Source organism: Cervus elaphus, chromosome 27 (genome assembly GCF_910594005.1).
Source record: "Cervus elaphus chromosome 27, mCerEla1.1, whole genome shotgun sequence".
Classification (NCBI taxonomy): domain Eukaryota; kingdom Metazoa; phylum Chordata; class Mammalia; order Artiodactyla; family Cervidae; genus Cervus; species Cervus elaphus.
In genome coordinates, this window is record NC_057841.1 from 62,522,160 (window position 1) to 62,534,560 (window position 12,401).

Sequence of the window (12,401 nt, forward strand, 5' to 3'; positions counted from 1 at the left end):
TCCATCCTAAAGGAAATCAGTCCGGAATATTCATTGGAAGGACTGATGTTGAAGCTGAAACTCCAATACTTTGCCCACCTGATGCGAAGAGCTGACTCATTTGAAAAGACCCTGATGCTGGGAAAGATTGAAGGCTGGAGAAGGGGACGACAGAGGAGGAGATGGTTGGATGGCACGCTGACTCGATGGACATGAGTTTGAGTAAACTCTGGGAGTTGGTGATGGACAGGCAGGCCTGGCGTGCTGCAGTCCACGGGGTCGCAAAGAGTTGGACATGCCTGAGCGACTGAACTGAATTGCTGCATTTTATAACTGCCTAACATTGTAAAACAGAGTCCATATTTTATAGAAGTTTACAACTGTTACAGACCTGGGGTATACTAATTATTCTATCTCTATGTCTGTCGAGTGTTCAGGATACTAGAAATGTGAAGAAAAACAACTGTTGACTAATTGAATGAAGGTATACTTTGAGGATAAAAAGAAACATGATCTTAAAAAATATTTGTACTTATATGTGAAATTATTCTTTTCTAATACAGAAAAACAGAAATTCCATAGTTCAACAAATAGCACTACAGATATACTTCTTTTCAAAACTATTAAATACAATTTTTGTAAAATGTAGGTGAATAAATCTGATAAAGACAATCTTCTTATGAGACTTTATTTCTTTAGACAACCAATATCTCATATAAAGTCTGTGTATCTGAATTAATAAACTGAAATACCAATAAAATGTCATTATGGGCTCACAGTGTACTTACTAAGTTAGACTAAGTTAGGATATGCTTAGTTTGGTCTCTGTGACAACTGAATAGGGCTGAAAAGACATTCAGTTTATATTACACTTTGTTAAGCAAAGGGATAATCAAAATTTTGGAAGAACATGCTTAACCAACTTAAGAGAACTATTTTCAAGTATTACAATAGCTTCCATTTGCATAAAAATAATCAAATGCTGATTAAAAATGAATCTTCTCTATCCACTTAATCAAGGATGCATTGTTAGAATTTAGAATTTCTATTATTGAACTTTTGTAAAGTAATAAAACTGCATTTCTTTTAAATATCCTATAATTCTGACTATTCACACTTATTTACATAGAGAACCCTCTAGGTTGTCCAAAATAGTGATGTGGAACAATAACAGGTGGACTATGTTTTGCAAAACTGATTTGCCACTGAAAAATGTACTAACTGGAATTATTAGACTCCTGTTTCAGCTGTCTCTGTTTTAATTTTTTTGTAAAGGTAAATATACTTTCTGATGTTGCAAAATATATTTCTTAATACATTCATTAGTAAGGTCACACTCATCATTAGTATTCTGATTTCAGATGTGATTTTTCACTTTCTAGATCTTTTTAAATTAAACATGCTTATGATAATCTGCTTTGGTATCTTTTGACAATGAAATTGATAATTTAAAATACTATAATACTAAAAAAATTTTTTTAATAAAAAATAAAACACTAATACTTTCCCTAATATAAGTCATATGATTAACTCACTCTACACTATGAAATATTTTTGACATAAAATTCAACATTAATTACTTTTCCTTCTTTCATTTCTAATCCAGGAAACCAAATCTATTTCTAGATTTGTTTGCATTTTTGAATCTATAATACATTTCTTTAAATCTTTAGATTAAAAGATTTAGATTTCTTTAGAATTTAAAGGTTCAAAAAAAAAAAAGGGCTTATTGATCTTTAAGAGACTATGTAGGAGCTGGCACATATTCTGAACGCTCTTAAACATCCACCTCCTGAAGACAACCTCCGGGTGTGATCTTAATGAAACTTGTGTGTTGTCTCAAATGGAGGGTTAGAAATGATTTTATCTTCTACTTTTTTTAATCTAGACTAAAACCTTGTGCATATTCTAATTCATATATACTTTAATGGATTCTAATTGAACTATTTATCCTCAAATTTCACCAATAAAGGACAAAAGAGTGAATAGCATTAAGTCTCATTATGTTTATCACTCTTGAGTAAGAATATGCTGATAGACTTCAAGTTTTATTTGAAAATTGAAAATTCTAAGTCTCAAGCCAAGGTGACTGGTGAAAATGTCCATGTTGTTCATGTTACATCTTCACAGATATGCCCCAGATCAGGTTCTGGGGGAGAAATGAAAAAACAGGTGTGGGGAACTTTGTTAAGAGGAGACTACGAGAACTCCTGGGTTCTAGATCACTCAGGATGTTAAGAGTCTACTATGAAAAGATTTTGAGAACATCCCTCTAATTCTGAAATAGGAGATATTAGGCTTCCCAAAGAATGAACCCAAGTCTTAGACACAAATTGGCTGTACAAAATCATATATAAACTATTGATAGATGATCATCTGTTGATAGCACAATGGTGAATCCCTAGGTTTATTCTAACTGAGATCAAGGTCCTATATTTGGACTGAATTTTGAAACTGAGTAATGTGCTTATTTTCTGCCCCCATAAGGATTTAAGTAAAGATGAAATAAAATTCAAAAGCAAATGAAGAACTCTTTTCTTCAAAGCACACATAGAGAGCATCATTGTTCTCACTGATTTCTAGAGAATGCTTCAGACTAACCCAAATCAAGCTGTTCTTTTTTGGTTTTACAAGAAAACGTCAATCTTCAATGAAAATGTATTCTTTAACTTTTAAGAAAATATTCTAGAAGGTTTCTGAATCAAAAGGAATATTTGGACTATGACATATTTAAGGGTAAATATAAAATAAAATGTATTCAAAAAAAGAATGAACAAATCAAAACATAATTTACAGTGCATGAAAGGAATGCAACAAAAACTAAAATTTTTATAAGTCATAGTTTGAGATTTAAAATTCCTCTACAATCTATCAGAACTTTCTAACACTGTATGTAAGCAACACTTCAGCAACTTCAGGAAATAAACAGAAACACAAGACAACAGGCAACACTGTGAAAACGGCAAGACAAAGAAAACTGAAGAGATGAAGGCATTAACAGTTTTTACAGAGTAAAAATGCTTGCAATGTATTCCTCAAGATTCACATGTTTTTCATTTCCAGAGGATAAATAGGTAGAGAAAGGTCAGTATATCATTTAAAACTTGCTACTAAAAATTAAAATCATAGAACAGTTTATACCCTGTACTTAGAAGTAGGTAGGTCGACATCGAGGACAGAAGAATGCTGAACAATCGATCAAAGAGGAAGGGAGGGCTCAGGAGAGGCATGACGAAGGAGGAGGCTGCAATAAAACAGATTTGGGTGGAGTCAGTACGAGGGACCCAGAGTACGGGGTTTAAAGCTCTGAATAATCTGCTGTCACTTACAACATTTACTGCTTGTGTGACATTTAAAAGGAAACTACATTTGCCCTACACATTTTTGTAAGACACTTAAAACTCCATATGTTTAACGACACTTCCTCATTTTAACCATATTTTAGTTCAGATTTTTTCAGTGTATATTCTCGCTCTTCCTCACTGTTATAACTCCTAAGTAAATAATTTATCATTTTCTAATGTAAATAATAAAAAAAAATTACTCAAGATTCAGCAACTTTTCTCTTAATTTAATTCAGACAGAAGTTGATTCTTCCTAAACATCCCCCCCTCTTTCCTCCAAGTTTTCCCACTGCTAAGTATTGCATTGAGAGTTACAGCATGCTAGTTAGAAAAGGAGACAGGAGGAAAGGGGTTCCCCACACAAGAGAGCGGTAACAGGAGTAATCCAAGTGCGGGCCGTCATCTTCCCTCCCAGGGTCAGAAAGCAGATCCGTCACTGGGGACAGCAAATGAACTGGGGCGGGGGCAGTTACAGCTCAGCTGGTAAAGAATCCGCCTGCGATGCAGGAGACCCTGGTTTGATTTCTGGGTCAGGAAGATCCCCTGAAGAAGGGATAGGCTACCCACTCCAGTATTCTTGGGCTTCCCTGAGGGTCAGACGGTAAAGAATCCGCCTGCAATGTGGGAGACCGGGTTCAGTCCTTGGGTTGGGAAGATCTCCTGGAGGAGGGCACGGTGACTCACTCCGGAATTCTTGCTTGGAGACTCCCATGGGCAGCGGAGCCTGGTGGGCTACAGTCCACGGCGTCGCAAAGAGTTGGACACGGTCGAGAAACTATGCACAGCTAAGCATAAACTTCCCAGCCTTTATTCTGGAAAGAAAATGTGTGTAACTCCCTGACACTTCCGGTTAAGATGCAATATGCTGAGCTGCTTCAGTCGTGTCCGACTCTTTGCAACCCTACGGACTGTAACACACCAGGCTTCTCTGTCCGTGGGATTCTCCGGGCAAGAATACTGGAGTGGGTTGCCGTGCCCTCCTCCAGAGGAATCTTCCCGACCCAGGGATCAAACCTGCCTCTCTTACAGCTCCTGCAATGGCAGGCAGATTCTCTACCACTAGTGCCACCTTTGGAATTAAATGCTTCAGAGAATGAAGACAGATACCTCGGTGGGCATCCCAGATGAAAGGCTTATAACTGTTTAACCATGGGGCAAGTCTGTTAATCCATTTAAGCGATCTTTTATCATTCTCAGGGAACAGAATAGCATCAGAACATAGTACCATCTGAACACATTTTTTTTTAAAATGAAAGAGTAGTCTCACTATTGTCATGCAGAATAAATTTAAATAGTAACTCTAGTAATCAAGATAATTTAAAAGGAAAGGCCTCATAAAGCCTATAATGAAATAAAGTTCATACAGTAAAAACAGAGTTACATTTACAAGAAACACTTTTTGTCCAGTTCCACGTACACAATGACCAAGGTGTCTGGAAAAGGTGCAAATCAAAACTTTGAGAGATACATGTCTGTTTCCTGTTGTATTTTTACACATCTGCTTGGATTTTAAGAGTAATCCAAGGTAAAACACTCCTATCCTTTAATGCTCTTTGTAAGGCAAAGTTCTACCCAATGATCTTTTTTATTAAAATGATGAACAAAAAGCATTTTTAAACAAATAAAGGTTAAACTGCACATCACATCATTCATAGGCATCACAAACTGTCTTCCTTTTAATGAAAAATTGTGGACTTCCAGTTTGCTCCTGCCTTCCAACTGGAAGGAAAAGGCTGTCTTTAAATGACATGTTTGCTCCACATGTACATTCTACAGAGAACTACAGAGGAGAACACTTTGAAACACACAACTGGCTTTATAAATGTGTGATGTGTTGGGAGGTGACTAAGCAGTGTTATTTTTGGCAAGGGAAATACAGATTAAATTTAACTGCTTCCTAGTGCCTGTGTAAGAACTGAGAATTTATGAACTGACATGAAACTTCAGCATAGGAATCTCTTCACAAAACCTTCTTCCCTCCTGGAATCACTTTTTATAGGTGTGAATGAATATGCAGCCTTATTATCAAGTCATAAATATTCTCTCAGGAATTCTTATTAACACATGAATACTCACAAGAGTTCTAATCTGCTTTATCAAATTCTAGCAAGAGACAGAAGTAATAGCTGCTGTTATTATTTTCTCACAACAAACTTGTTTCATAACAATAATACAGATGTAAATGGATAACTCTAAGATGCACCCTGATGGAAAGTCAGCTCATTTGGTTTGAGTGACCTCTTACCTAGTATCATCCAGCTAACAATCTGATTAAGAAGAGGTAGTCCTTGTTTCTTGAGCAGACTGTTATGGGTGCCATACACAACACACATGGAGAGCACGGTGCCCAGCATCTGAAAACACACACAGAAGACGTGAGGGAGGGAGAAGGTGGCGAGCGACCAAGTTACATATTAGAAAATAGGCAGAAAACTGCCTGAACAACTGGCATCTGGCCAAAATCCTATTGAAACTGGACCAGCTCACCTTCCTGTGGCCAAGACCAAGAGTCGGAACTCCTGTACGCAGCAAAGGTCCTTCCTTTATAAGCATGAATGAAGTGTTTCACACGTTCAAGAGTGTTTTGGCGTACATTACCACACCGTTTCTACTTAGGAAGATGTTCTTCATCTTGGAGGTTCCTTAACTCGTGGGCATGCAGAGGGTGGAGTGAACACAGCCTGGTGTGTGCCTGAGTGTCTCCACCTCTGGCTCACTCACAGTCAGGGCTGTTTACACGTTCAGCGCATTCCTGTGGCCCGAGGGGTCACTGGCGCTGAGAACACGAGGAGTGTAGAATTCTTCAGGGAGTACATATAAACTGGTGGAGTTGGTAAACTATGGCTTGTAGGCTGGTGCTTGCTTTTAGAAATACTGTTTTATTGAAATATTGTTTTATTTACTGTTGTATAGTCACTCCCATTCATTTACCTATTGTCAATAGCTCCCTTTGCCCTACAATGGTAGAGCTGAAAACTGACAACAGACTCCATGTGGCACACAAGCCTAAAATATGTACAATCCAGCTCTTCAGAAAAATATGTGCTGACCCCTGAATTAGTGGATTAACAGCCAGGTTAAGAAATGAGCTAAACTATGGTTGTGAATCAAGTAAACTCTCTTAAAGTTCACATTAGCAACCTTATCACCAAGTTTTATTTACTCATGTTTTCAGTGAATTAAAGAGAAATGCTGTCAATAAATCTATGACACAACCCTAGGATCCTTTCAACTGTAAGACAGTCTCATTTCAGATACATTAAAATGTGAAAAGACATAAACATATCAAACATATCAAACATATCTTCATATTAAACATATATATATGGTACACAATAGAGGAATGAATGCAAATTAATAAGGTTAATGTAAGAGGGAATTTTTTAAATCAGATTTACCTTATATTTAGGAGCATTTCTAACAAAGTCCATAAGAATTTTAACATGGTATTATTTGTTCCTAAGACTGAGATGCAGAAACACTCACCTTTGTCAAAATGCTCATTATTACAGGTGAATTTTGTCAAAGCTACCATGGTTTAGTGTAAAGCCAATCAGTGTACCAAATAAAATGAAAAGATATGTTTCAATGGCTTGATAGGATCTTTAACGAAAATATTTCTCTTTTTTATATGTTCTCTGTTCTCCAAGAATGAGTTAACATCTTTCATGTGTTGTATATTTCAATTTTTGAGTGTTCTTGGAACTACTATTATCCCAGCTTTACTCTGAGTAAATTTTTTGAGAAGACTCAGATACGTTTTCTTTTTTAATCAATGTCCTAGATGTGGCTTATTTTTTATTGTTTAAAAGGAAAAATAAGTGACTTCCACTCTTATCTACAGTAAAGCTATCATTTTACAGAATATGACATCTATAACCTCTTACCACCCTACTGAATATTGTCTCTACTGATTAAAAACAAACAGACTGAAGCTCTATTACTGAAAATCACACATACAGTACAAAGCGTAGCTAGGAATTAACTCAATTTGGAAACGTCAAGTTCAAAGTTCTCTTCACCACTCCAAAGCCACCAACCAAGGTGAAGTTTATTTTCTCCTAGCATGTCATGTGAAGTCTTTTTTTTTTTTTTTTCATGTGAAGTCTTAAAGTGGCTAATCTTCATACAAATGTACTCAGTGGCTGCTTTCACTTCAAAGAACTTATTTTTTCCTGACCCCAAAGAGGACAACACAGAATCTCAGACCAGAAGAAGCCCTTTTCAGTTCAACCTCTTGGTCCATACCTCTTCAGTTCAGTTTAGCTCAGTCGCTCAGTCGTGTCCGACTCTTTGCGACCCCATGGACCGCAGCACACCAGGCCTCCCTGTCCATCACCAACACCTGGAGTTTACTCAAACTCATGTTCATCGAGTTGGTGATGCCATCCAGCCATCTCATCCTCTGTCATCCCCTTCTCCTCCCGCCCTCTATCCTTCCCAGCATCAGGGTCTTTTCCAATGACTCAGCTCTTCGCATCAGGTGGCCAAAGTAGACTTACACCTCCTTAATCTCTGCTCTCCAGGCATTTAGCAGCGAAGGGGCAGGGGGCGGCTCCTGATGACCTTTTCACTATTTTAGAGAATGTATTTCCTTTATTCCTTCTAGAGAATGTATTTCCATTTAATACCTTAAACAGAAAACTTTCTTCTCAGCTCTTTTAATTGAGTAATAAAAACATGATGGGATCTTAAAAATGAGGTAATTAAATACAACCATAAGGTACATTTTAGCATATCATATATATAATATACTATTGAAAATCTGTAACCCACCTGTAATAGATGTAACACCAGCTCTTCATTTATAAAACTATCTTTTCTTTTTATGACAGATGTTACAACAAACAGGGATAGTAGAAGAACCAGAAAGCCTGCACCCACTCTGTTTTAAAACACAATTCACAATAGAATAGGTAAGTGGCAAACGTCTATGGAGACTATTTATATAATTTTTTTTCCTCTTAGCCTAAGTTCTGTTCAACTGTGTCAACAGTGCTTGAACAGGACAGACAGGGACAGACTGATGAAAGGATGGGAAGGGTCTTTACAGAGACAAGGGAATCAGAGCAACAGGAAGCAGCAAACAGATCAAAATGCTTGAACTCATCTTTGCACATGCTGTTTTCAGTTTAAAACAACTGCAAAATGTTTTCACTTAGTAATCAGTAAGGTATGGCTAAGAGAGAGTAGTCCTAGAATTCAATACTATTTTTTGAGCTCTGCAAATAAACTGACGTCACAGAACAATTTCTAATCTAGTCCATAATTATTATTCTCACAGAAGTGATAACAAATGTATTAATTTATACATAACACATACTTTAAAATTAACACATACTTTAATATTAACATATACTTTAAAATATTGTTGTGGTTTCTTTCAGTTAAAAAAAAATACCCTCATCTATTAAAGATTGAGTTAGACTGCTAAAAAATTTGCTTATACAGAGTTCAAAAGAAAGTAATGAAGATGATTACATGATTAGAAAATAAGAGAGTAAAAGATTAAGTGAAATTATGATCATTCAGCTTCCCAAGCACATACACACATAGCCAATAGATTATATGATAATAATTTAAAATTAAAAACACAGGTAACCAGTTAATTTACAGATTTGTTTGGGATACATTGAGGGGAAATAAACATAAGAGCAGCAAAGAGAATTCAAGTAAGGTATAAAGAATTTTCTAACAATATATGTGACTAAACACGAGAAAGCTATCAAGGTGCACAGAGATTCCCCCCCTCCCCAGGGGAGGTCTTTGTTTAAAGCAGAAGAGAATTTCATCTTTCTAAGACATTAAAAATGTGGACTTGCTCAAAGACAAAGACAGAGATTATATCAGTCATCAATAGCTTTTTAGACCTATTAATTTCAGCAACTGAACATGTTTTTCAAGAGAAATCATTTACTGATTCCCCCAATATACAAGAGCTTCTAGACATTTTTTAAATTGTTGGCAATTTAAGTTACCATTGGCACAATTTCAATTTTTATGAAGGCCCAGAAGCATCTTCAGGGAGTTTCAATGCCTCTCAGGGCTGGGCCAGAACAATGACTCATGGTTTAATATTAATATTTTAACTTCTAGGCTGTTCACATGATTTTAAACTCATGGCCAAGATGTGGTTCATATAGTGTTGATTGAGAAAAACAATTGTATTCAAAAGAAAGTAAGTTAAAATAGTGCCCATACACTAGAAAGATATCCGGCTGTCGTCCTACAACAGGCATAAGTGGGAACACGGCCAGTAGCAAACAGAAGAAAATCCAACTCAGCGAGATGCTCTAAAATAAAGAAAAAAGTTATCTTTAGACACTATGGTACAAACAACTGTCCTCATTGTTTCACAGACTACATGGCTGTGAGACTAGAAGGAAAATTCAAAGCCTTCCATCTGTTTACTCTGAAAGTAATACTGCTACTATCTGTGAAGGATCTGTTAAGTTTGAGGCACTCTATTAAGTATGATTTAGGTATCATCTTTTTTAATTCTCACAATAACCTCAAGAGGTAGGCTATATTATTCACAGTATTTCAGCTTAGGACACTGAGCTCAGAGATGTCAAAGTGTGTAGCACCAGATCTATGACTAGTAAACGGAAGAGCCAGGATTTAAACCTGGATTTAAACTCTTTCAAAGCAAGCACTTCATTCAATTCTTTGTGCATGCTCAGTCATGTCTGACTCTTTGGGACCCCATACTATAGCCCGCCAGGCTCCTCTGTCCATGGGATTATCCCAACAAAGAATACTGGAGTGGGTTGCCCTTTCCTCCTCCAGGGGATCTTCTGACCCAGGGATCAAACGCACATCTCCTGTGGCCCCTGCACTGGCAGGCAGAGTCGTTACCACTGAGCCACCTGGGAAGCCTCATTCCATTTATATTCTATCATACGCTGATGACATCTTCAAGAAAGCTGGCCTACTATTATAAACAAATGATTGCACCCAGGAGGGATAAAAGTAAAAACATTTTTGTAGTTAGATTAAGACAAAAAAATTGTCAATAATTCCACTAACTGGAATTTTTGTAGGTTCTCATAGAATACAAAGAAGAAATGTCTGTCTTCGTGCTACCTCCACCAAAAAGCATCAAAGTGGAAACATGAGAATATTTTCTGTAGCACATTGTAATTACCTATACAGTTAAAGGCAGAAAATCAGGAGTAATTACAATAATGATTCAGTAAAAAAAAAAAAAAGAAGTTGTAAAATATGAAGAATAGGATAATTCCTTTCTTCCTCTTTAAGAATGTATGTATAGGAAAAAGTCTGGAAGGGTTAACAACGTGGAATGTCTGGGTGACGGGATTGTGGGTGGTCTTTTTCCTAAATCTTTGCTTATTTGTGTATCCTAATTTGTCTTCAGAGATACATGTAATGCATAAAAAATAAGCTCTGCAAACATAAAACAAACAACAACAAAAAAAGAAAATCAGGAGTAATTCTCTTTTAAAATCATCTATCACGAACAAACACTTCTCCAGAGAAAGCATGATGGGGCCCTGGGCCAGGGGAGGTGACCCCTCAGATATGAGCCCAGAACATGGCCCCTCCTGCCAGCGCTCTGCTCTGGGTGGCTCCTCGGTGGCATTTAGACATTTGAGGCTAAAGGAACCTAGGAAGCCTTTCAGGGAAGGATGTATCAGCTGTACTTCTCGAGTATCTCAATCACCAGAAGATGAGTTCACTTTGATATGAAAAGCTACACGAATCACTGACACCTTTAAGTCAACCTCAGTCCTCCTGTCAAAAGGATCAGGATCTTTATGTAAGGACACATTCTAGGCTTCTCTTAAAAAATGAACAATTCCCAGAGTTAAAACACACACCCCAAAGAGTCGCTACGAATCTGCCCAGCGTTGAAGTGACTAGCATTTATACCTTTGCTCGAGTCCACAGTGGAGTGATAAATGGCCAAGCGGCAAATGCAACGAGCCCAGCTGTGAGCATATAGCGGTGGAAAAAACTGAGCACCTGAGAATGCAATTCAAAGAAGACAGGAAAAGGAGGTCATTGCGAACGAGATACATGTGTATGAAAGAGACCTGAAAACGTTCAAGTGGTCAATTACTTACTAATACTTCAACTCCCAGGATAAAGAGCAAGAGGTAGCCAAGGAAGCGTCGTGGAGGGAAGGTCGACAGTAAGGTGACAAAGCCTTGAATGACTGGCATTCTGTGTAACAGGATTATTTATAAAAAGATTATTTATAACCTGTGTTGAGTATAAAAAATTAGTTCTCATATAGCAAAACATTAAAATTTTGTGCACAGAAATCAGGAAATTTTCGATTCATAGATTCTAAGATAATTTCTAACAGATTTGTTCCAATGCCTTAACTTACCTAAATCTTTTTTGAAACCTGTAAGTATATTAGGAAAAATGTAACTTCTGAATTAAGTTGATAATGATCACAATGATTTGCTTGGTTTTTTATAAACATTAATGACAATAAATGAGTCTTACTCGATCTGAGTTTAAACATTTTGTTGTTTAGTCACTAAGTTGTGTCCAACTTTCTGCGATCCCATGGACTGTAGCCTGCCAGGCTCCCCCGTCCATGTGATTTCCCAGGCAAGAATACTGGAGTGGGTTGCCATTTCCTTCTCTAGAGTTTAAACATGGGCACATGCAATTACAGATACAACATCAGAAATAAAATAAAGGAACCCAAATGAATAAAAACTGAGAACATTTTTAAAATTCACTAAAATTAATTTTATACTGAAATCTCAACTGTCTTCGACTTAATCGAGGTAGAGAAACTCTTAATTGCACTTTTTCATTGGGCAAAAAAACCTTTTCCAAACTCAATTTAAGATGTCACTAATCGTACACTAATTATAATTAAATGTGACTTCACAACCATTTAAAATGTATTACATACTTGAGTATGTTTCACATTTTATCACTAGAAAAATTTTTTTAGCATTTGTAGTGCGTTATTAAGTAGGCAATTATAAAATGTCAGTAAGATTTGGTTTATAACTTTTTTCTAATTAAAAACAATGGTTACATATTATCATCAAAACAATTAAAGTACCATGTAGGAAAGAAAAGCTAACA

The 12,401-nt window shown here is 36.6% G+C and overlaps 1 protein-coding gene across 8 annotated transcripts in view; it reads right to left on the reverse strand.

Moving 5' to 3' along the window:
- PIGN (phosphatidylinositol glycan anchor biosynthesis class N) overlaps positions 1 to 12,401 on the reverse strand; it is a 97,721-nt gene that overhangs the window by 40,095 nt on the left and 45,225 nt on the right. For all 8 annotated transcript variants that reach the window (XM_043889339.1, XM_043889341.1, XM_043889340.1 and 5 more), the window contains 6 exons: positions 11,411 to 11,510; positions 11,217 to 11,309; positions 9,525 to 9,616; positions 8,100 to 8,208; positions 5,569 to 5,677; positions 3,121 to 3,223 (listed from right to left, as the gene is read on the reverse strand). In XM_043889339.1, the coding sequence (XP_043745274.1) occupies positions 3,121 to 3,223; positions 5,569 to 5,677; positions 8,100 to 8,208; positions 9,525 to 9,616; positions 11,217 to 11,309; positions 11,411 to 11,510 (606 nt within the window). The remainder of the gene's footprint in view (positions 1 to 3,120; positions 3,224 to 5,568; positions 5,678 to 8,099; positions 8,209 to 9,524; positions 9,617 to 11,216; positions 11,310 to 11,410; positions 11,511 to 12,401) is intronic.